The sequence below is a fragment of the Condylura cristata genome, unplaced genomic scaffold (assembly GCF_000260355.1).
Source record: "Condylura cristata isolate star-nosed mole 26May11 unplaced genomic scaffold, ConCri1.0 scaffold00003, whole genome shotgun sequence".
Classification (NCBI taxonomy): Eukaryota; Metazoa; Chordata; class Mammalia; order Eulipotyphla; family Talpidae; genus Condylura; species Condylura cristata.
In genome coordinates, this window is record NW_004567104.1 from 56,676,682 (window position 1) to 56,703,124 (window position 26,443).

Here is a 26,443-nt window from a genome sequence, read left to right on the forward strand (position 1 = left end):
AGATCTCACCTTCAGACACAACAAAAGCCAGACATTTTACTTTTATGTTTTGGGTCTCTTTGCAAGAACAAAGTCACTTTAGTAAGCTTCCTTTCATAGTCCACTGACCAGAATTAGGTTACATATCCCCAAAATATTTTTTAGAAGAAGAGTAGTGTCACCACCAGTGGTTTAATCAGGTCTCCCTACTGAGTATCCTGAGAGTAGACTTTGGTGAAGTGGTTATCTAGACATGTTTCTCTGAGAGAGGCGGAAAGGGCCAGTGTCTCCTGGTCAGTAGAGTGAAGCAGAAAGGGCCAGTGTCTCTGTCAGTGACACTGAGGGTGGTGAGAGAGGGTTTCCTACCTTCTCCCCACCCAGCAGATTGCCCTCCCATGGGGTGTCAGAGTATTTAAGATGGCATTTAAGCTTGCAACAGAGTAGTTAAACTTGTAACTCTGGTTGATAGAACAAATGTACCTCAGTTAATACAGCGAATAACGAAAGGCAATGTAACAGGGTTGCCTGCACTAAAAAGATGGACTATACTGTTACAGAAAGCGTAAGTTCTCAACACCTCCATGAAGAAATACAATTCCTAGGTGTGTAGCAGTTTATACGTGACCAGTTTAGCTCCAAACCAGCAAAGCAATGTCCCTAGGCTAAAAGTTTCTATACCAGACCATGTAATATATTGTGACTTTGACTCAATCAAGCCCAAATACATTTATAGACCACTAAGGGTCTATTACAATCTTTGCTAAGCATTGTCCTTGACCCTATGTAGAAAAGAAGACATGTGTAAAAGCAAGCTAGGATATAAGTCATGATGCAGTAAATAGGACAAGGACAGGAATATTCCATAGGAGCACAGGGGACAAGAAAAAGAAATAAATAATTGAGAGAGAGGTTGATTGATTGAAGGAAATGACCTTTAAGCCTGGACCTTGAGAAGTGGATAAAATTGTAATAGAAAAAATTGAGGAAGGCCATTTCAGCTCTTGGAAACCATAGGAAATCCTTAGATAATGGGCAGTGCAGTGGATTAATTGGAGAGTGATAACCATAAAAAGAAGTACTAAGAGATAAAGCTGAAAAGCTAGATTGAGGTCACATAATAGAAGATTTCATTGCAATATTAATTAGTTTAGGCCTCTTTTTTTTTTTTTTGTTATAGTCTTACAGCAAGTCACTAAAAGTTTTTGAATTAGGTGCCACTTGATAAGGATGTATACTTTAGGAAAAGTTCTTATATGTTCTTATATACTCAGTGTGTAGGAGAGCTTTCATGAGGAGATTGGAAGCACAGATACTAATTATGAGAAATTGCAGCACATATAAAAGATAATTAGGGCATGTACCAACATAATGGCAATAAGATAGAGAAATATAAAGCCCTTTCTTATGGTGAAAGAACTCAGCAATTGTTTGGACATAGTCTGTAGAAGAGAAAGTATATGATTTCACTTTGAACAATGGGAAGAATGGTAGTGGTATTATTTCTAAGGAGAGCAAAGCAAGAAAGAGTAGTCAGTTGGGAATAATGTGTGTTTAATTTGTGATCACTGACAAATGGAAATACATGGAATTTTAGGAGAGCAATGTTGATGCCACATTGATCTTTTCTCCTAAATCTGTGTAACTTTAACAGATACTAATAAATGAAAGCATTAGCAATGCTTACATGATACATTTTATTAGATAGAACCCACCCAAAGTTAATTTTATTTATTGATGCAAACTTACTTACATCAGTATGAAAGTCAGGTTTGGGTTTGCTAGAGCTTGTCCCAAGTTTCCTGAAATTTAGCGACTTGTCTAAATGTTTGTAGGCACCTATTTTACAGAAAAAAAAAGTCTTTATTTTAATAAGTACTTGAATGCTTTGTATTAGTGACTCATTTCAGAAACTATGTTCCTTGAAAGTTGTAATGCTAGAAACGCCTCAGGATAATAGCCTAGAGGAGTGGAAGCTGGTTGGGTATATAATAGAATACTTTTTTATAATGACTTTCTGAGGAGGGGACTAGGAGAACATTTCTATCATACCTTAAAAACACCTTCAATTTCTTAAAAAAAAATTAAATATTGCCACAAATATAAATACAGTTGCTCTGTTTTTTTTGGGACTAATACCTGTTCTTTCTGATAATTCTTCAAATCAGAAAGGCACTTAATGTGCTCCCAACGGTACCATCACTTCCAAGTGTTCCCTCTTCCACACCAAATCCTCAGGAGGAGTCATTAATAAGTTCTTCCCTAACTCTTTAGACTTCTTACCATTACAGCTTCCTTATCAAAATGTACGTGATATTGTTCATGTTCCTTTTACATTGTGTCTCCAGCACTAACACAGTATTACAGCTGTGGTCTGGCACGTATGGCATGCAGTACCCTGTTGCCTCCCTTTATCTCGACACTGCTCTCTTATTAATATCACTAGAGTGACATTAACTTTACTGACAGCCATCACATTCTCTGCTCATACTGCATTTTCTTCAGATATATATCTTTAGTTTTTCTGTCTTTGCTTTAATATCATGTCATATCACCCCTGTTCTTTAACCAGTTAGTAATTTTTATTAAAATTTCCAAATTAAGCATAAACATAAAAAATGATATTTTTTGCCTGTAGTCTGCTAATAGGGAAGATAAAATGCTAGTCCACTTCTTTGTTATTAATCTGTAATGATTGTACTCTTTTCTATAAGCAACAGCTCTTTTCTTCCAGTCTCTCATTGTCTGAAACATAGCTTTCTTTACTAGTCCTTTTTACTATCCTTAGCACTTTATAAGTCTCATTTCTTTTTTGGCGCTTCATCTTTATGACTTTTTTTTCTAGACCTTTAAAAGACACTGTAGTGCAATATTACAGAATCATTTCATATACAGAAACACAAAAATTAGTACTTCTGGGGTTTATTTTCTTATTTTACCAAAGCATTCTATGCCATTGGTATTTCCAGCCTCTGTGCCAGTGAATGAATACAGATTTTCACAGTGAAAACCCCATAGTGGCAAGAGTGGATATAGTAATCAAGTCAAGAAATTCAACAAAGTTTTAATTCCCAGAAAACAGAATTTTATACCATAACACAATTTAAGTTTCTAAAGAAGGTATTTGAATTTCTGTCACTGTGAAAGCAAGCCTTCTATAGGTAACATGTCTGAATTCATGAATAGTTCCATTTTTTGAACTTGGAGAGCTTTTACTGAGATCTATAGAGACTAGCCAGTGAATGTCTTCCCAAGAATGATTGTAAGAGGAGTTATTTTGGGGGTAACGCTGGAAAAGGGCAAAGAATACTATAAGGATGTTTTTACCTATCACTTCAAAAGAGAAGGGTACCTTTGAAAAACTTAGAGTCTGATATCCATCACTAGGTTTTGAAATGATCTTCTTCAGGATAACTCTAAAGTACCTAATATTGTTTCTGCAAAAGGAATAGGCAGCCACATTCTAGAAAATATGTTTAAAGGAAGAAGAGCAGGTAAAAGAATGTTGCCTGTATATTGTTTCATTCTTGTCTTCTTTTGCTTCAAATCTTCAATGTAACAATCACCAACATTCTGTACTATAGTAGGTAGAAAAGTGGGTGATATAGACTGAGACTAATTGTACTGCATAAGTAGGCAGGTTACACATTCCAAACATTGGAAGATAAAACACATTTTCCTGATGTGTTATTTTTTTGCTTATAATTTCACATGTTTACAGAGAAAGAAACCTAGTGCCTTTTATATTATCAGAATCATTATTGTATTTCTCTAGCCACATCGCCTCACTTAAAACAATGTCAGATCAGCATTGAGTCAAAGGAAAACTGCTGAGCCCCGTAGGACAAACTGTTCTTTCTAATCCATTTTGAATAATACAAGTGATGATGCCACATTTTGAGTGATGTCGATGAGAGTGGGCATTAGGGGGCTGTTCTGAGCGGGCTGTCTGTTTCCTAGCCTTCTTTACTAAGAATTTAATTTAAGGCCCTTCTTGGTGGCGCAAAGGGTTAAGACACAGCCCTGCAAGCTAGCCTCAGCCACTTCAGTGTGAGTTCGATCCCAGGCCCTGGAGGTGATCCACATGGCATGGCAGACCTCCTCTGACCTGCCCGCTGCTCCCCTCAGCAGTATACTTCATAGATATAGATCTGCCTGTTCTGCTCCCCACTCTGTTTCTCATGAATCTTCTCACTGCCCCTGCACCTCTGGCTTGTGTCCCAGTACTGTATAGATAAAGAAATAAGTACATCTTAAAAAAAAGAATTTAATTTAATACTATTGGCCACACTGTAAGGCAGGTTATGTTAGCCTCATATGGCTAAATAAACTGAAGGAACTGTCCAGTTTCTTTCCAGCACTTAACTGATAAAAGCTGAGGAGAACCCCAGCCCATGTTCCTTCCACTGTGTTATAGGTGGAGAAAACGAAGCCTACTTGAGTTATAGCTTCAGGAGACATTTATTAAGACTTTAGGACTCCAGCTCCGAAGACTGGACCCAAGAAGCACTTCAGCTGTGTGTTCTAGATGCCTGGGGTGAGAAGTATTTATAGGCAAAAACTGAACTAGTAAACATTCACTTTGCTTTTATGCAAATGAGGTTTGTAGTCAGTGCAGTTGAACTGGAGGGACATTTGGCTGGTGGTGATATAGGTCAGCTCTCTCCATCCTGACATTTACTGTGCCCTTCAGTTTTCATTTTCTTCTCAGTGATTGGTGGTGAATGCTTCTGGGCATGCCCTTGAGCCTGGAGTTTCCTATGGCCTTACCCTCAACAGTCTCTCAACTATTTTTAGTTTTTACCCAGACTTGGGATGGTTCAATTTTGGCTTTTCTTATTTTGAGATTTATTTATCTTTTCATACAGAACTGGGGTACACACAGAGGTGCCAGGGCATGAGAGGATTCATCAGAGGCAGAATGGGGAGCAGAACAGGTTGACTGGTGAAGTACACTGCTGAGGGGGCCAGTCAGAAAGAGGCCGGCTGAGCCATGTGAGTCACCTCCAGGACGGGGATCGAATTCATGTTGAAGTGACTTTAGCTTCTTAGTGTTGTGCTTCAACCCACTGTGCCTCTAAGGTACAGTTTTTTCTTTTTTATATTATTTAGCACTATCATGATTCCTTCTTACTGTTCTTGGGTGTGTGTGTAAGAGATTGATAGTGGTAGCAGCAGTAGTACTACTAATGATGACACATTTTGTAATATGCAAAAAGACCTTGATTTAATTCTTAGAAAACAGTATGAAAAAACTACACAAATTCATGACTCAGGCAAGCATTTTTGTCATCACCTAACTTTCCTTAGTGCCACTGCATCACTGTCCACCACTTCTTCCTTAGAATTTCTTCTTCTGTCACCATCTTCAACAATTAAAATAATTTTTGGATTGTAAAAAGTACTTGTGCAGGTTAATTATTTTATTTTCTCTGTATGTTATGCATCTTTTTTGAAAGTTAAGCTGTGATACATCACATCAATAAGTTTACTGTATAATTTTCAAAGAAAATCCACCCTCATGGATTATTTATAGGATATACATCTTGGTATGTATGGACTCATGTTGTTCCTGAGAACATCAACAATACTAGAATTGAATGTTCTTGAAATCTTTGTCAGCAGGCTGTTGAGTTGGGGGAGGAAATAATAGTGTAATAGCAGCCTCCTTTCCAAATGGTACTTCAAACTGTTAACAATATTGAAATGTTTAGAAGAGTGATCATAAAATATGGCTTGTGAAGAAAATGTGAATCCAGGCCAAAAAATATTTAAAGCTTAAGGGAACAGATGAATAAATAGTTGGATTTGACCTGAGATCTTTGAAATATTTTCATTAAGCTGCTGCAACTTTAATTTTAAAACTGTACTTTTTAAAATGTAAATTCAGACTCTGACATTTGCAACCTGTACACAGAGTGTCTAATGAGCAAATAAGGTCACTTGGATGATTCACTGAAGTGTGATTGCTGAAGGCAGAGATGTTGCCTGTGAGTTGCTTAGTTTACAGAAGCCTTTGAAGGGTAGTTATGTAACACTGTTAGAATCTGTGCTTTATACAACAAACAAAAACAAAGGACTTAATTTATGATTAGCTAAATGCTACATTCTATCAAGATTTTATATATAAAGATTAATTTCTGCATCAAAATATAAGGTAAAGCATTTCAGTTTCCTAGATCTCCAGGTTTAAATGTTTTAACAAAAATTAAAACAAACAAACAAACAAACAAAACCAGGAGATTCTCTCTTTAAAGATCTACACAGTGAGTGAACAGATGCAAGCATGTTTCCTTCTTGTGTGTGTATATGTGTGAGTGTTAATGTGTTTTTATGGGGATATTCTTTATGGGGAGAGAGATATTCTTACTAATAATTTTATATTTAATATGGCCTCTACTTTTGTTTCCAGGGTTTCAAAATGGATGTAAACTCATTGCCTTTGTTAGCCCTTTTAGTTGCAAGATGCCAGTAGTACTTTTAAACATTATTTAGAGGATCTTTACATCATTTTTCATTGTTAAGCCCTGTCCAACACTCCCTACGATTTAATGATAATGACAGATGTGTACCCCCATCTCCACCGGTAATAAAGAGCCTATGATTTAGCATCATTTTTCTGCTGAGGAATTTGAGATGAATCACAAAGTAAGAAAAATACTTTGCATGATTAAAATATCACAACTGCTGTAACACTTCTAGATTGGCTTAATATATATTCATAAGACTATAGGCAGTAATGAATAATGAACACGCCCTTACTACACACAAATGTTTTCTGATTTTTTTTAATAGCTGAGTGCTATTCAACATCTCATTGCTCTGGGAAATTCAACAGTATTACTGTGTGTACTTTTTTTTTTTTTTAATATAGCTCAGTTGTGCAGCTATATAAAAAAAATTGTGTGATTCTCTTTTCTGAGCAAGAAATTCATCTAACAATAATTCAGTTAAGATTTTTATCCTCTATATCTTGTATGTTGAAAGAAAAAAGAAATCAGAACAATTGCTATCAGCTTTAAGAACAGTACATATTTATATATAGTTGTACCACAGAGGGGATGGCATTTGTGCCAACATCATCATTTTGAAATAGTTTCATTAAACTTTTGCAAATCTGCTTTTAAAACTCTACTTTTAAGGGTAAGGTGGTGCAGCGGGTTAAAACACAGCACTAAGAAGCTAAAGCCACTTCAGTGTGAGTTCAATCCCCAGGCCCGGAGGTGATCCACATGGCGCGGCAGACCTCTCCTGACCCGCCCGCTGCTCTCCTCATCAGTGTACTTCATCAGTGGGCCTGTTCTGCTCCCCACTCTGTCTCTGGTGAATCTGCTCACTGCCCCTGCACCTCTGGCCTGTGCCCCAGTTCTATATGCATAAATAAATAAATCTTTTTTTAAAAAAACTCCACTTTTAAAAATATCAATTCAGACTGACATTTGCAACCTGTACACAGAATTTGTTAATTATTTTGTAAAAGTAGCTGCTGTTATGTGGGAATCAACTTCTTACCCATGTGAGCAAATTATAATTTTGTAGAATTCAAAATTAGTGTATTAGAACTTTGTTGTCAGGAATTTGTTAAACAGTTTAAAAGATTCCCCTCTTGTTAAATACTTACAAGCCTTGCCTTCTGCTAACACTTTACACTTCTATCTCATTTAGTAATCTTTCCTGTGTTTATTTACAATGACTCTACCTTTAACCTCATATCATGCTAGTGATGCAGGCCTGGTAAGTGTTCTTCTCTTTAATCTTAATAGAAACTTCAGAAAGCTTTATAACCTCCACAATACTATATCCTTAGTAAGTGGATAAAAATGTGATTTAAATCCAGTTTAATACAGTTTTTCATTTGGATGCCAGGTAATTAATTGTTATTTTGTTTGTTTTCTCTGTTTCTCTTTGTATAAGTTAATGGTGCCTTTGACTCAATGTTGTTTTCTGTAATATTACACTACCCTAGTTTCTGACTTTCAAAAGGACAAGATTACTTAAAAATGGATCAATTTTAAAACAACATACCTTACAAGGATAAAACAACTTTTTAAAGGAAACTGATGTCTACTTAAATTTTTAATTATTAGGTATATAAACATAAGTATTTTTCATTTTTAACTGCCACTTTAGAGGATTTTTTTTTTAATTAAACATCCCAGAGAACCGAGGAAAAACATTTGACAAAGAGGTGAACAACAAAGAACTCTGCTTTCATCAGCTCTCTTCAAAAGTTCTTGCTGGTGTTTTTTTTTCCGTGAGCAGTTTTAAGTTATGAGACACACCCTTGATCCATTTTACAGGCTGAGGCTTACAGCACAGGGATTCTCATTTGTTTTAGCCACAACCCATAGATACAGCCTTGAACTGTTTCAGGGTGATGAGCTTCCCTGTAGGTTTGCATTGGAAGCATTTAGTAGTTTACATATCCTTTTCTCACATTGGTAATTTTGAATAAAGGTAATTTGTTCTTAGTGAGACTTTGCTGACTGCCTCAGATAACCACTTAACAGATATATATAGATCTTACTCTATGTGATTAACTATTTCATGACTATAAATTTCATTACTTTGGTGCTTTAACAATAACTGGAGAGTTGAAATAAAATACATTTTTAAAATAACTATGAAAAGATTTAATTAATTCCACATAGAATTTTATTCAAAACATACCAGAACTTTTCCTCATTTAAATTATGTAAATCATCTCTGTTTGACTATGATGGCTGAAATATTTGTTGATCTTGTTTGAAATTGTACAAATGTGCATTTTGCAGAAAGAACTTAGGAGGTTTACTCTTTCCTTATTATTCTTTCTTTATTCTTCCCTGCCTTTGCCTAGTAAGATTAAATCAGGATAGACTTTAAAGATGATTAAAAACTACTGCATGGGATTTATTATAGTTCTGGAAAACATACTTATTAGCAATCACAAGTATGTGTGTGTGAATATATGTGTGCTTAAAGCTCTTCCCTTTATAATTATTTTTATAGTGCTGATGGGGAAATATTTACTTAACTTTTTTGCTCATGATCATCAAACTAGGTGTAGGTATGATAGTATGGGACGAGCTCAGGATGCCTGGGGGTGATGCATGGATGGATGTACATACACACACACACACCTGCAGTCTTGACTTTAGGCTTGTTCACAGGAAGCCAGCTCAGTTCCTTTGCATTCAGCTTTCTAAAGCATGAGTAAACCCTAACATATTATGCCTTGCTATTTGTTCTTAAAAGGTAAGAAAGAAAGACGAATATACATTAACTACATATTACCCCTAGTAAGTTATGACTTCAAATAAAGAAAAAAGGTGATTCTATTCTCAGAGCTAAAATATAATCAGATTTCAAATGTTGAAGTATTTTAATATTACTTTATAGTCATAGGTGATGGTGAAAATATATATCTAGTGAATCTTCTGACCCTGCCAAATTACTTCACACACATGTTTATATACATGCATACCAGTATATGTATGCTTGTATATATAATTTACAAGTGTGCAATTTGATGTGTGTGTGTGAGTGTGTGTGTGTGTGTGAATGAACACTACACACATATGTGCTCTTTGAAAAGTCATTTTGATGTTCTATGCTCCGTTAAGTTCAGCCACCTGTACAGAAATCTAACCAGTCAATGATAATGAAAGTCTTAGAGTATATGCTGACTTTAGTAAACATGTTATCATTTATTTACATCAACTGGAGTTATATGTCTAGTTCCAAGTCTCTTACCAATCATAGCTACTCACTTAAGAATTAATTACTTCAGGCCCTCCCTGGTGGCACAGTGGGTTAAAGCACTGCAATAAGAAGCTTAAGCCACTTCCTCATGAGTTCGATCCCTGCCTTCCTGGGAGGAGATCCACAGAGCATTACAGACTTCTCCTGACCCACCTGCTGCTCCCCTCAGCATTGTACTTCGTCGATCTGCCTGTTCTGCACCCCACCCTGTCCCTAGTGAATCCTCTCACCCTCCTCATCTCTGGCCTGTACCCCAGTTCTGTACAAATAAATAAATGAATCTTAAAAAAGAAAAGAATTACTTCAAATTGTCATACATTAATTTCTCTATTGTGACTTTTTCAGCAGAAGGAAAAACTTTTTAACATGTTTAAGTAAAACTGTTAATTTTAAAGATTTATTTATCTATGCATACAGAACTGGGGTATAGACCAGAGGTGCAGAGGCAGTGAGAAGATTTACCAGAGACAGAGTGGGGAGCAGAATGGGCAGAGCAATGAAGTACATTGCTGATGGGAGCAGCAGACAAGACAGGAGAGGTCTACTATGCCATCTGTGTTGTGTGGGTCACCCTGGTGGCTGTGGATTGAACTAACTCTGAGGCTGCTGCTGCCAACTTGCAGTGCTGTGCTTTAACCTGTTGGGCCTCCAGGGAGGGTCCCTAAGTAAAACTTAATAGTTGATGAAATGGGATTGTATTGGAAGTTACATTGTATATCTCTGAAATTCTAAGTCTGTCATACAAGGGAAGAGAATCAAAGTTGTCTTGACAATCAAAGCAATAATGCATTTCTTCTTAAAGTTTAGCCAAAGCAGGCATAGTTCAAAACATAAGGACCGCAATTGGAATATAATGAAAAGGACATTCACTCTTGCTTTAGTGTACTAGGTAATTATATAGGCCCAAGGTATCAGGGAGGAGGGGAGTGAGTTGTCAGCAATCACTTACAGAGATTGTATTTTAGAAAGGGAGACAGAAAAGTAGAATTGAGTTCATTGTATATTAAAACTTGATAATACTATGGAAAAATAACAGAACAAGTGCAAGAGGGTTATGGGAAGTGTTTAATTTTTAGTTAGCATGCTTAAATATAAAAAAGTATCCCTGAAAGAGCTTAATGCACTTTTCATTTAAAGTTTAATGTTAATTTTTTTTATATAGCAGGAAAAGTATAGTCTAGTGAGAAAATCAGAAGAAGGGAATCGTAAAATGGTAATTAAAGAAGTTGAAGGGGATATAAAAAGTAAGACAAGAATGTAAATCTACTTTTATGTTTACTATCATGTGATATAGCAGTATTGTGTAGGGTCTGTAACAACAATGTAACCACAGTTAACAATTTGTGCATTTCACCCAGTATGAAGGTGTGTTAAGTACTTGATATCTGTTGCTTCAGTTAATCCTCACATACATCTTCTGGTGTGTTTCCTCTATTTTACCAACAAGAAAATGTCTTAAGCAAGTTCAGTAACGTGTGTGGAGCTATACTGTTGGTAATTGGCAGAACTGGGTTAGGATGTAATTGTTGGACACAAAAGCCTAAGGAAGCACTCACTGTATTTTATTGTGTTCGGGTACTTTCTCCTATTCCCATTTGTATTAAATGGCTCAGCAATGACACTTACTTCCTATAGTTGTCATTATTTCTCAGGAACTTTGACGTGGTTAGTTATCTTTTCCACTTGCACATGTTTAGTTGAACTCTATTGAAATTGTGTATTTGAATAAGTTTTGCTGAAAGGGCTCGCTTTATCCCTAAGTCAAAATTATTTAAGTTCAAAACCACATTTGTTTGTAAAAAAAAATACTCAGTCTGATGGTCAAAACTCATTTTGGTGATATAGCTATGGTTAAAAGGTGAATATGTATCTTTTTTTAATTCTAAATAATTGCTATTCATCAAATAATTGAGATAACAATTTCGTTGGCTACTCTGAGACAAACAAATAGCAACTATTTTGGAGGGAGATTAGGCTACAAATGTGGGCCTGTTGTTCATTATTATATTTTAAGCGTATACAGGTTTTCTCGTGATTATTTTTTCCTGAATTGTTGGTCAACAATGATACTTTTTAGTTCAATTTATATAATTTTCTAAGACAGATAATAATCCCTAATTAGGTTAGTTGAAATATTCTATAATTTTCCTATTGTGCAGAGAAATATGTAGAACTCCAAATGTTATTTATCATTTGATTTGCTATTTACTGATGTGTGTCATTAAGCATGCCTAAGAATAGAGCAATAATTTATATAAAATGCATTTCAAAAAGCATAACAATCCATTACTTAACATGGTAGATAATATCTGAGCCCTTCATCCTTTTAGTTTGTCTTAATTGCTGTTCATTTTACAGTTTCTAATGTTGACAACCAAGGAAGTAAGTTGTAGAAGGTCTAAAATCAGAACCCTATTGTTGAAGAAAGGAACAAATACTATACCATATTAGAAATATACTTCAACTTTGCATTTAAATATAATGTGTGACCATCATTTAAATGTTTAATAAAGGTAGTATTGACAAACATAAGTCCCTATGGAGATCATTCATGAAGTTGCTTTTTCAAAGATAGTAATTATTTTTTAACATTTTATTTATTCATGCACACAGAACTGGGTACCAGCCAGAAGTGGGAGGTGAGAGGATTCACCAAAGGCAGAATGGAGAACAGAATAGGCAGGTCTACTAAGATACACTGCTGAGGGAACAGTAGATGAGACAAGAGAGGTCTGCTGACCATGTGGGTCTCTTCCATGGCCAGGGATTAAACTCGTGGTACAGTGGCCATGGAGAGCTTCATAGTGCTGCAGCTTGCTTGACCCCTTGCACCACCAGAGAAGCCCAGGACTGCAAAATTTTAATGTAAAGTAATGAGATAAGAAAAAAAAAAAAAACCTCAAAGTTGAATTTGACATTCAATACATTTGAAAATGTATTTTGACTACAAACAGTAGTAAATTTTCCATTTACTTTCACATCTCTTAATTTTATTATTGAAATAATATAATACTTGGGGATTTTTTAAAAGCTATAGTCAGAATGAGGAAAAAGCTAAATGAATATTTTCTAATGGAAATAACATATTTGTAAACATTATGTTGCCATAAACTAGTTTTGAATAAGCAATTTAAATATCAGAACTGATTTAAAGTGATAAATTAAACGTTTATTTGTATTCCAAATAGTAGAAGACAGAAATCCCTAAAGCAAATAGGCCCACACCCACTTATGCATTCATAAAATACGTAGCTACACATCACAAGTCTTTGCTGCTTGTGCATTTGGAAAGACATCAACAACAACTAACAGTTGTAATTGATGTGCTCCAAGACTATTATTGGGCTTAATTTAGTTGTATTTATAAAATGTAGGGATCTATTTTAGATGCTAAACAGATACAACCTAAGATTTTTATAGATTGTAAATGACAAATTCACTTCACGAAGCATTAAATGGTACAGGTTATTTGAGAATATTGAGGCAAGTCTTGTGCTGAGTAGTTATTTTTAGATGGTTAAAAACAAGGTTTCCTTTGTTTTAGGTAAAGCATTCTTGCTCTAGCAGGTGTTCATTCAGTTCCTTCTAATTTTGCACCTCCTGTTTTCTGCCTTAGATACTAAGTTCCAATAATGGAGTTATTTAGCTCCCAGAAGTTACTGTAGTCAAAATAATATGAGTGGGTTGAACAGAGAATCAGATCTGAAAATAAAGTACTAAATGCATAGACACTAGCATCTGTATTTGTTTCACATTTTAACATGTCTTCAGTTGTTACATGTCTCACAGCGACTGGCATGAAAATGCTCTTCTTCCCTCCTTATTAGAGACATAAAGTAATTCATCTTAAAATCCACAGTGTCTTGGATTTAAAGATCCATGGTAACTTACCAGCTTTGCCATCTTTATGACCGTCTAGTCATAGGAGAAGCCATTTTATTCTCATCCAATTTGAAACCTCAGTGGTTGTACCTTACAATAAATTTCCTTAGCTTCATCAGCTGAAGTGAATTGAGCTTAGTGTAGAATGCTATAAATGATAGTACTTCTTACATCAAAATCCTTATACTTTGAACAGACACTTTATCAAGTGGCTGAGCAAACACCGCAGCTTCTGAAGTATTTGAAGAGCCATTGAATTTAAGAGTCTTCATGCCTTCACTGTTCTTTAATCTTATTAGTACAAGTCTTCAGAACATGGCTCTTCCTTGGTTCAAATTTAAGGACTTCGATTATAAAATAATGCTTAAAACTTCTTATCTACTTCAACCTGTTGATATATCAAATACTTAGGAAGCTCTTCAATTTGAGATAAAAGAAATCTTATTATTTTTAAATGATATCTAAAATGGATAGGGTACTACTTGATATCTTTTTCTTGAAGAAGGTTGATTAAAAGATTCTCTCATTTTATCATTATTTCCTACTATATTTTTACAAACTGAGCAAGGTAATATTTTGGTTCAATATTTTGTCTTTATTAGTAAAATGACCAAATGAATCTAAAATCAAAAGATGTAGCTAGAATAAATGCAGCCAGTCTTATATATTTGGTTTCCATAATAAATGCTAAGAAATCAATATTCTAACACCAATCTTTAAGATTATAATCAAATTAATCATTTAGATGAAATTCACTTTTTTTTTTTTTAGATTTATTTATTTATACATGCAGAACTGGGGTACAGGCAAGAGGTGCAGCGTGGTGAGAGGATTCACCAGAAACAGAGTGGGGAGCAGAGCAGGCAGATCAAGGAAGTACATTGCTGAGGGGAGCAACGGGCGGGTCAGGAGAGGTCTGCCGCGCCATGTGGTCACCTCCGGGGCAGGCGGGGATTGAACTCATGCGGAAGTGGCTTTAGCTTCTTTGTGCGGTGCTTTAACCCTCTGTGCCACCAGGGAGGGCCCTAGATGAAATTCACTTCATTTGCATTTGTTATTTCTGTTTTTCTCATCCTGGCCTCTTTGCATTTAGAATTGTATCCCTAGAATTAAACAGGTTTTTACACATGAAAACACTAGCTTATATTTGGCATAAAATGGGTACCCACTTACAGAGACTAGGGTATTAGGATCTATATTTGATTTGTATGGACACCCCAACTCTGCCACTAAACTGGTTGTCTTTTGTGCACAATTCATTGGAAATCTTACTACTTTTTTATATTCTTTATTATATATATATATTTTTTACATCATTCTTTATTTTGTACATTTTTCCATCTTGGTTGTAATCCCCGTGGACTTCCCACCACCAATTCACCCCTGTGCCATCACCATAGTCCTGTGCACTCTTCCCAACCCAGTTCTGATTCTATTCTCCGCTCCACCCCTGTAGAGTGTCTCTAGTTTATAGCTGTTAGTTGATTTTCATTTTTACTTTATTGCATTGCTTTTTTTCCCTGATCCCTTACACCCATGACTTTTTAAATGAATCTGCACTTATGAATCAAAAAATATTTACATTCTTTGAAATACAGTATCAAATGTTGAATAACAAAATTTAGTCCTCAAATCCCCATTCCCCTGTAACACATCTATTGTGATTATGAACCCACAGGATGGGAATTACTACTTCTTATAACATACTTGCTTTCTTCAGCAGTAATCTATGTTGCTAACCAGTAATTTAATAATTGCTACTCAATTTAAAAAGTTTAGTGTTCTAGAACATCCTTTAAATTATACTGTATTATTTCTTTGTGGATTTGTACAGTTATTAACTAAGCTGAAAGACAAAAGCTAAACTCAATAATTCTTTCATTCCACAATCATTCATTTAGTACATCTCTATCTGCACTATTCATATTTCACCCTTACATACACTGGTGTGCACAAATCACTGTCACCTCTCTTGAGGGATTTCTGTGCCCATTACTCATCCTTTGGATCTCATTCTCTCTCACAATTTTACTTTCTCACTTTCCAGCTGTCTTTTTTGTTCTCTCATTCTGTCTTTCCTTTAAAGACTAATATGCTAATTATCTGTTTGGAAATGAACCACAGCAAGCTGATTTTAATGACTCAATTGAAGTGAACTACTCCAAATGTTGTACGGTCTCTTATCCAGTGGGTCTTTAGGCGTGAAAATGATGAATTATTGTTTACCTGTGTGTATTTACAATATGATACATTTTTGCCATAGTGAGAGTATACAGACATTTCTGAGATTAAAAACACAACAAAGCACTCAAACCTATCTAGCTCTTAGGCTAGAAAAAATTAGTATTGCTAAGTATAGGTGAGTATGAACTTGTAAACTTATATTTTATTTTCTTGTATGCATGATATTGAAAACATGTTCAAGATGTGTGTACAGAATCTAATGCTAAGTTGTAGTAGATCATAACTGACACAGGAACCCATTTGTGGCATGGTGGCTAATATGTTTACATGGCCTTGTGAATAGCTGTGTAGCTGAAGGGCGAAAGTGAACAGCATTGTTCTGTGTCTTCAGACCATACATGAGTATTCGGTTTATTCCTGTGCTTTTCTTTAGTGACCAAGATCTAGAAAAGTAGAATCATTGAGAGGTAGAGAAGGAACCAAAGCCAGTATCAAATAAGAAATTATCAAAGGTTCTGGAGTGTTTAGTATGTATTTTGTGATATATTAGAAGATACATAGAAATACAATAGCTATTATTAGATATTTGAAAGGTTGCTGTAGTTGAGCTTTTTGAAAATAGTTGTCCTGGCCCTACCTGATGGTGCAGCAGGTTACAGCACAGCACTAAAAAGCTAAAGCCACTCAGCATGAGTTCAATCCCCACCCCGGAGGTGACCCGTATGGCGCAGCAGACCTCTCCTGACCCACCCACTGCTCTCTCAGCAGTGTACTTCGTCAGTCTGTCTGTTCTGCTCCCCACTCTGTCTCTGGTGAATCCTCTTACCACCCCTGCAACTCTGGCCTGTGCCCCAACTCTTTATGCATAAATAAATAAATCTTTAAAAAAATAAATAGCTGTCCTGAGTAGAAATAGTCCAAAGAAGTCACATTTCTGTTTGCAGTAGAGAATTTGTAACACATAGAATGGGTTGCATTAAGAGAAAGTGAGATTCTCTGTTAATAGATATATTCAGGCCCAGACTAATTGTTCATGTGGTGAGCTGTGATCTAAGGATAACAAGGATCCCATGAGAAGAGGCATGAACTGGGCAACCTAGAAACTCCTGCCCAAAGGTAAGAATCTCTGAAATATTAGAAAAGAAATGCAAACAAATGCACAATAAGGTAGGTGTTAAAATACATTGAAGTTGTTATTACAGAACATGTCAGTAGGTCTCATTCAGCCCTCAAACTGTTATGTATGATTCCTTAAGACTGTACATTCAAAATTGTGCTAGACTCAGATGCAGCAGAATATGGAGGACACCAGAGGCTGGACCACAGCACTGACTTCTTTTCTGAAGCTTTTGGCCATAATGAGCGGCCCTATTCACTTTTGGTAAGTAAGGTTTTTAACACATTTTTATTGCATTATATCATTCTGTATTTTTAAAGTGATATTTTTTCCTCAAGAAATAGCTCTTTAACAAGTAAGTGAATGACAGAAGGGGAAAACTGGAAGGATAACTAATAAGAAAGACATGCAGGGGTGCTGGGCTGAACTGGATTTTGGAAAAGTTAATATTAAGGGATATTAGCAGAGGGTTGGAGAAATTGGAATATTAATAGGATTAAAATTTACTTCTCAAAAAATAAGGAAGGCAGTTTTTAATTTTTCTTTTTATTATATTTCTATTTTAAGGCAACAATTTACTTTCTTCTTGTTCTTACTTTCTCTATACTATTTTACATCAAACAGCTTTCTACATTATTGGATATCTAATGAAGTTTAATTTAAAACACCTTAAAAGGATCAATAGAATATATGTCTTTTTATCATTTAATCATTGGAAGACTAAATTCATTCTAGTAATAAGATTCCTTGATTCATATGCTGAGAAATGCATGGTACACTACCTACTTTTAAATATGTGATGTAACAAATGAAAGAATATTGCCTTAAACTACTAGGCTTAAAATCTTTTGACATGTAGAATTTAGAATTGGTCTATGTTTAGGGAAATTTTTCTTTTAATTTATGACCAGATAATAAGATTGAGCCCACATCTACATTATTTCTTTTTCGTAACTACTTTCATGCCTGCCTCCTCCCCTCTCGCCTCTCCTTCCCTTTCTCCCTCCCTCCCCTCTCTCTCTCTCTCTCTCTTTTTCTCACTCATTTGCCATTTTTTTTTTTATTTCTCTATATCCAATATCCAGTCTGCGCTTGATATTTCATCATGGAAAATCTTGGATTAAGTTTTCTTTCACTTTTTTCTTTCACTTTCAGGGTATATCTAACAAATGCATAGCTTTAGTATAGATGTTAAATTCTCTGATATTTTCTAAAAATTTAGCTATAATTGAAGCATGAGATTCTGTGGGCCCATCATTTTTTGACTGTCTCCAACTCTCATTGCAGGACCAACATCTTACTGTGTAAGCTGCCACCAAATTATGTCCCAAACTGATGTGCCAAAGACAGTGTGGCATAAAACAATCAACCAAACCAAAAAACAAACAAACAAACTTAAAAGCAAGATTGAGTTGTTAAATAGAGGCTGTGATGAAAATATAGTAGCCATAGGAGACTTAACTATGTGTTTGTTGTATCCATAATGATAGTAATAAATAGTTTTATATGTAGATCTAGACACATGTATTTTAGGAGTTAGGGCTCAAGCTGCTAGAAGATTCTTTCAAAGGCTGATTGCTGTTGTTTTTGAGAACATCAAATTTGACTTGTAAAATGAGATTGATACAAGTATTTTCTGAAGTGAATAATAGAAGTATCTTAAAGCTGAGAAACTGTCAGGAAAGTTTTAGAGACCGTAGGTATAGGGAAGATGATTGAGTTCTCAAAGTGGAGTCATGGCAAACAGCATCCAAATGCAAGGAGATAAACTTGAGCCAATTGAACTGGACTGGAAGGGTCTGAAAAACTCAGACAGCAAAATTCTCATGCAGCCAACTTCCCTAAAGATACATATTTCCAGAGAGGGTTCTGTTAGGGAAAGCGTGCTATATAGTGAAAAGACCAAAATAAATAAATAAAATGTTGGGACAGGTGCTCCAAGCCACTATTTACTAGCTGTAGGGGCTTGATCCTCTGGTCTGTATAGAGAGGATCTGTATCCCTCCAACCAGAGATTATCTGGAGAAATAAATTAATGAGTAGTGTCAGGCTTTTTTGGAAACAGTAAAAATGCAATTCACATTTTTTTTACCATTAATATTGTCTTGGTTATTCAGTTCATTGTAATCATATCAAGACACCAAGTACTCTGAAAACAAACAAAGATACTCTACACTTTGGAGAAATTATTGCCATAGATGAGGGCTCACTATCTTTGAGAGTTGGTAGAAAATATTCTGGCATTCTTTTGATTTTACATGAGCAAAGATATTATGTCCCAAGTAAATCAACTAACCAGTGGCAGTCACGCCTGGAGATTACTTTTCAAGCACTAATTGAATTGATCTTACAAAATGGAATGTGCATTTTTAAATTAGCAGTCTTGATAACAGATAAAGCAATACAGCATGTAAGCACATGAGAAACTGCACAGAGCTTAACCATTGCCTATAATGGAATTCTGACCCAACTCAGTCAGAAAGGTGAAGATTAGCCATGACTTTCCAGCAGCAGGAAGAGCTGGTTGTTGATGATTCCAGGTGCTTCTGGAATTATTCATTTAAATAAGTCTTTAGGCTCCAGATGAAACGATACCCAAATAGAGCAGAAGATCTAAGAAGACAGGTATCCTTGTTGCCAGAGTTTTCCTTCAAAGAGCCAGAGGAAAAACTACATTATAAAAACATACATATTACAAGAATATACCTGTGAAGCCTCAGTATAATGGAACTGCTTCTAAAAGCACTTCACATGCACTTGGGACCAATCAGCATTCTTGAATGTGACCCTGAGTGCTGTAGGTCTCACCCCAACACCGAGGAGAATACTCTTCCTCGCACATGTCCAGAAGAAGGGGTGAAGTGTAGGCAAGATTGAACTTATCCCTATTCGATGGACTCTGCCCATCATAGCCTGTACACAGCATTTGCTAAAGCTTAATTTGCAAGCTCAATAATCCAAAGGATCTGCTGAATAAGTGTCAAATCTGTTTTCAAAGATAGCAACAAACAGAGCCCAAAGGAATCTTAAAATAGCTATACATGCTGCAGCATCAGCAGGTATAGTTCCAGTGCAGTCTTTATGTGCTCCATCGGTGGAAACTGTGAAGCCAGAGAACTGCCTATGTACTACCTTTGAAACATATTGCTAAAGTCGGAGTATGTTGCAAATGCTGAGAAGTGATAGGGCAGAACTTCCCCATTCTACTTTATAGAAAGGTATTGGAAACTTGAATTTAGCATAATCATCTCTCTGTTTTGATGTCTCATATGGGAACTTATTTATTAACCTATGTGTTTATCTGTGCACTAGAATATTCCATGGCACAAAGAGAGATTATTGTAGTTGAAATGAGTTGGTTTCCTAGTAAACTAAAGCAATACTTTCCTAAGCATAAAATTGTGAATAAAACAATAATTTTAATATTTACTTTGCTCTGAGGAAATATACATATGCATATATATAGAAAATATATGTATGCACAGTTAGAATTTAATACCTTTTTCATCTAAGTTACATTAGATAAAATATATACTTTATATTTTTACATTTTATTTAATGTAAATTACTACATTAGATAATATACTTTTGCCAAACTTAAATAGTTCTAAGAAAGTTTAAAAATTAGCCTTTAAGTTATTTTTATTTAAAGTTATTTAAAATTATTTTCAAATTACTGACATTTTTTTAATTATGTATTTTTGCAAGGCAATTATGATCCTACAATTACATAACATTTTGTTTAGATGACACAATATATACTGTGTGACAAGTTATTTTTTAGCAATACCAATGGTCAGCACAGTAACTGTAGATTAGCTGCTGTTTGACTGCCTTAATAAATGAAAAGGACTATACTATGGCATTCTGATTCCTTCTGAGGAGTTCAATATGAATTTAGCTGGAAGAAGTTAAATTCGTAGTCATGCATTACACTATCTCATGGATCCTTGATGCAATCCTCGCTACAACATATTTACAATTTAGTGCCTAATAAATTGGTATCTTTGATACAGTTGTCAATATATATAATCTGTAATGTCTGTCTACATGTTCCATGTACATGCACTTACATATAGGTTGTTTATATTTAAATATGCTGAAATATTTATGTTCAAACTACTTATATGTTCTTATTTTTCTCTTATCTATAAATCACACTTATTTTTAGAATTGAAATTATAAAATGAAAGTTGCAGAGCTAATACTTAGCACTAAATTATAGGGTCTCCAAATTGTTCATGTCTGTAATTGTCTCATCATAAGGATTAGCTCTGATTATCTTAAGTCCTTTAATATAATTGGTAGTCATTTCTTAACCACTAAGAATATTGATTTACATACTCAGAACCTCATAAAGAAGAAAACTCAAAATTTCATAGATAGCCATCATTAAGAAAAATTACTTGCTTGGGGAAATTTTTTCATATTGCATATACTGCAAGGACTCTAGAGCAACATAAACACATTCTGGTAATTAACACTGCAGTGAAAGTATATAATTAGACAATATTCCTGTTAATGACATTACACAATTATCAACTGAAGGTTTTTGAGCAGATAGTATTAAGAGGTCTCTAAGTATGTCTGAAATTGGCATCATAAAGCTCCTTATATAAAATGACCAGCATTATTTAGTGAGAGTTCTTGGAGCATTTTTTCAGCCATTAAATGTTAAGAGGAAACTCAGTGCATATATTGCAAGCCTTAAACTTTTTATGTCATTTCTTTTGTTTTTCTCTTAAGTTTGGACTAGTTAAAATATCAAATGATCACAAAGTAAGATTGTTTCTAAATTAATAGTTTATTATCTTTTATAGTTCCTTAATAAGACCACTATGAGATTTGGAATTAAACTATTAACACCTCAATAAAAAATAAATAATTAATAAAATTAAAGAAAAAAAAATGCAGTAGCTACCACAATGGCCTATAGTCCAAACAAAAGGTTTACTCATTTCTTCCTGATAGATCACCATTACATACATTTGGGCTACGCTCTGTGGACATATAGGAGTGTGCAAGATCAGAGAAATATCTTTAATGTAAAGGGAATTGAAATTCTGTTCAGTTTCTGACACTATTGAAAAACTTCAGGTTTGTCTTTTATTTTAGGTTGTCCATAATAGATCAGATCCTCTGCATTGGCTAATTATACCGAGTAACTGTGTTCTCCCAAGATAAACACATGGACTTGTATAAGTGCCTGTCAAACACTTAAGAGGACAAAGCAGGTTTGGATCTGTGCTTGCTAGTGTAAGATGTAGAGAAGAAGTTAGTTGAATCTGACTGCTGGTTCTTTTACTTCTCCTTTACTTTGGTTTGTGTTGCATTCATGTGTAACTTGATTATGGAAATAATCATTTTATTGCCCTGGATCTGCCAGGGTCATTGGTAATAGCTGTGCTTTGTCATGGGTACCTTCAACTACCTTTTGTTGAACCAGTCTCACACATCTTAGCCATCATAATCAGAAAATATTGAACAAAAGGGATAGTGTTAGTCATTAAATTCATGCTGTATTCAAAACAAGTATAAGTAAACAAATATGTGGTATTGAAAATGCATGGATTCCCCACAATTTATCAATGCAAGGAGGTAAAATTTATCTTTTGGAATAACTGGCTCACAAATGTGACTGTAAGACTATAGCTGCTGATTATGAAACATATTTCCTAAATAACTATTAATTTTTTTTAAGATTTATTTATTTGTGCATACAGAACTGGGGTACAGGCCAGAGGCTCAGGGGCGATGAGAGGCTTCACCAGAGACAGAGTGGGGAACAGAACACGCAGATTGATGAAGTACACTGCTGAGGGGAGCAGTGGGTGGGTCAGGAGAGGTCTGCCACACCATGTGGTCACCTCCAGGACAGGCGGGAATCAAACTCATGCGGAAGTGGCTTTAGCTTCTTAGTGCTGTGCTTTAACCCGCTGCGCCACCAGGGAGGGCCTTAAATGGTGGCATTTCAAGAAAATTATTTCATGAATGGAACAGCTAGAGAATAGCTTTTCTGATCTTCAATTAAAAGTTAATAGTTATTGGCAATAAGAAGCTAAAGCCACTTCTGCATGAGTTCGATTCCTGCCTGCCCCGGAGGTGACCACATGGTGTGGCAGACCTCTCCTGACCCACCCGCTGCTCCCCTCAGCAGTGTACTTTGTAGATCTGCCTGTTCTGCTCCCCACTCTGTCTCTGGTGAAGCCTCTCACTGCACCTGAGCCTCTGGCCTGTACCCCAGTTCTGTGTTCACAAATAAATAAATCTTTAAAAAAGAAAAAAAAATGCCACCATTTAAAAACTCCTTTAACATTTAAGGTTCAAAGCTAAGCAACTTCAGTGTATCAGATATTTTTAAGAGTTGTAAGAGTTCTTTATCAAAGAAACCTCCAGGGAAAACTTGTATTCATTTGTAGGATTGAGATACTCTAGACACAAAATAGTCTTGTTCAATGAAAATCAGCTGTTCTGTTCTTTTATTTATTTATTTTTCCTAAAGCCAGGTTTATTTTGGGTTTTTCATTCTAGTCATAGACTCTGAAAGCATTTTTCTTCTTTTTTCTTATTAGACCATCAGTTAAGCTTTCATTTAAAGTAAATGAAAATTGTAAAACATTTGCAAAGTTAGAAATGGAGACATACTGTCATAAAGTGGATAGAAATCTGTAATTTTTAGTGTTTGCTTAGTTAATAATAAAGTATGCACAAAATACACAGAGATTAGCATCAAATAATCCAAGATATTTTCAATTTTTATAAAAATATTAACATGCAAGCAGACTAAGGAATGTCTTATGAAATATTCATAATCGATTACACCATTTTTTATGTCTTTATTTACTCATTTTACCCTTTGTTCTGTTATCCAGTCACATTGGCATCTACTTTGTCCATTCAAACCTATTAAGTGTTAAAAATATGAAGGCAAGACATGCAGCTTCTGCTTCATACAGCCCATAGCCCTGTGGAGAGGGTAGATTATAAACCTCAAGAAAATCTCAATTAGTTTTGGGTCCAGAAAGAAACAAAAATGGTGCTATGAAAGAAGATGAGATAGAAAACTACTATGTTTAATGTCAAGGAATACCACCCATGGATCAGGATTTTTCAGGTTCTAAGAGGTTCAGTAGCTAGTAAGAATGATTGAGGAGAGGGCGCGGTATGGGCAAAGACTCAGAGGAAGGGAAAGTGTGGAAAGGAACTAAAAGGTCCTGTGGCTAAAACCTGGGGTGAGAAGAGAGAAATGGTGAACCCAACCAAGAGGCTTTCAAAGAACTGAGTCAGGGTACTGAAGGGTATGGGATGTACATTGTATTTTAGTACAGTGACAAGATTTTTGAGTAGTTTAAATTGGGGAGGGACCTAAAATACACCTAAGGCCCATAATATTGCAATCAAAATTTTAATATTAAGGTAATAAGTAACCATGTCTGATGGAAAGCAGAGTTTGTATAATACTTTCATTCACCTGACTAGAATAACCTATGAACTGGAGAGCGGCCGTCCTTCACCAGCTGAGCATGCTTAAAGAGTACCATTTACATCTCTAGTGTCTAAAAAACCTTGTTTTTTGTAAAGCCTGTGGCACCTTCCAGGGATGATTACTTTAAATAAGTCTTCCATGGATCCCAGAACTGTGGCATCTGTCTAAATTGAGCCTCAGAATGGAACCGTAGAGATAAAACTTAGGCAAATGTGAGGCTGCATCTTGCCTACTTGACACAACGAAGCCATGTGTACTGTCTTTCAATGGCACTGACATGATTGTGTTGACATAGGTGTACATTCCTAGCCGAGTGGCCCTCGTCCTTCAGAATGTGGACCTGCCCAACTGAGGAGACCAGATTTCAGCTCCACTGGAGGAAGACGTGTGCTCATTTACCATTCTCAGTGTCACAGAGCTTATGAGGTGTAAGCTTTTCAAAATGCACTTGTCTAGCTACAGCGTCACATATCTGTACTTACACATTGGTTTATGTAAATGAATGTCAAGTATTTCTTTAAGAGGTAAAAAAGAGGATATTTTTAAAATTTCAGGTACCTTACACTATATTTTCCAGCCATCGGAGCAGTTGGAATTCTTAGATGCAGTATTATACGTAATGTCATTAAGCAGTTTTACTCTCTTGGTCAATTATTTGAGCCTTTCAAATTCAAATTTGGTGTTGTGTCAAGTGTGATTATTTCAGTTGAATTTATGCAATATTTTTTGTTTTAATGGACACTTAATTGCTTTGTTTGGTCTGATATATTTTGGTCTAAATTACAAGATATCAAGATTGTTTTCTGACTTTCAAATTATGTTTAGAAATACTGTAATAAATATGTAGTAATAATATAAAATTCAAAACTATAAAAATAATATAAAAGTCATTATCTATGACTCATTCATGCTTCATTTGGCATGAATGAGTTTTATCTTCTGATCACTTACTCGGTATCTTGGTAAATGCTGATATCATAGACTTTCTGAAGTTCTAAATTGGTCATTGTAACATTTCCGAAAATTCTTTTACTCTCAATAAATGAAAATATCCAAAATTGCCTTTGCTGATGTCTGTTTTGCTCTAAGTAAGGATGTTTGTTAGATTATTAAAATGTCTTATTTCAACACTGACACCTTCCCCACACATAGGGACATGTATGCTCTGTCTGCATGCATGACAGAGCAGGAGGCATGGGGATTTGTATTTTTTTCTTTAGTTGCCATTGTGTGACTTGAAATTTGTTTTGTAACTTAATTTTAGGCTTAGATAACTAAGCTACTCTCCAGCTATAAACCTAAGCACTTTTAGAAGGTGAATTAACTCTGTCAACTCAGTTGATATGCAATCATGAATTTGCTCCTTGGTTAATTAAATAGTAGTTTATAGGTCTAAAATCATTGCATAATTAATTCATAACTGAAAGATGAAGCACTTAACAGAGATAGTATGCCATTTTTTGAAAGTTCTAAATTTTTCCTTTACATTAATACTGCTTTTATCATTTTTAACCTAATTATTTGTGATTAACTAGAAGTACAGCTGATCCTCAAATGACTAACATTGCTTAACATTGTTCTGTTATAACCTGGTGAGAAAAAGCAAATCCTGCCAACATTGAATGAAACAACATTCATTCGGGCACCTGCCTTTTTTTTTTTTTTTTTATGTCTTTCAAGTCACATTTTCTTTCTTATGGACATGAAAAGTACTGTACATGGATATCTTTCTATTAAAAACATATGCAAGGCCCTCAGTGGTGGTGCAGCGTTAAAGCCCAGTACGACTAAGCTAACTGCAGTTGCTACAGCACAAGTTTAATCTCCAGACAGAGAGGTGAACCACATGGCACAGCAGACCTCTCCTGACCTGCCCGCTGCTCCCCTCAGTAGTGTACTTCATCAGTCTGCCTGTTCTGCTCCTCACTCTGTCTCTGGTGAATCAATCCTCTCACCACCCCTGCATCTCTCACCTGAACCCCAGTTCTGTATAAATAAATAAATCATAAAACATACATATATTTTTTATTTATATAAATTTACTATAATTTATG

The 26,443-nt window shown here is 35.3% G+C and overlaps 1 protein-coding gene across 1 annotated transcript in view; it reads left to right on the forward strand.

Annotated features, from left to right (window-relative positions):
• Positions 1 to 25,437, forward strand: part of GBE1 (glucan (1,4-alpha-), branching enzyme 1) — a 236,415-nt gene extending 210,978 nt beyond the window's left edge. The window contains exons 15-16 of the mRNA XM_004675290.2: positions 17,050 to 17,167; positions 24,685 to 25,437. Coding sequence (XP_004675347.1) covers positions 17,050 to 17,167; positions 24,685 to 24,741 — 175 coding nt within the window. The 3' untranslated portion in view covers positions 24,742 to 25,437. The remainder of the gene's footprint in view (positions 1 to 17,049; positions 17,168 to 24,684) is intronic.
• Positions 25,438 to 26,443: the final 1,006 nt, after the last annotated feature.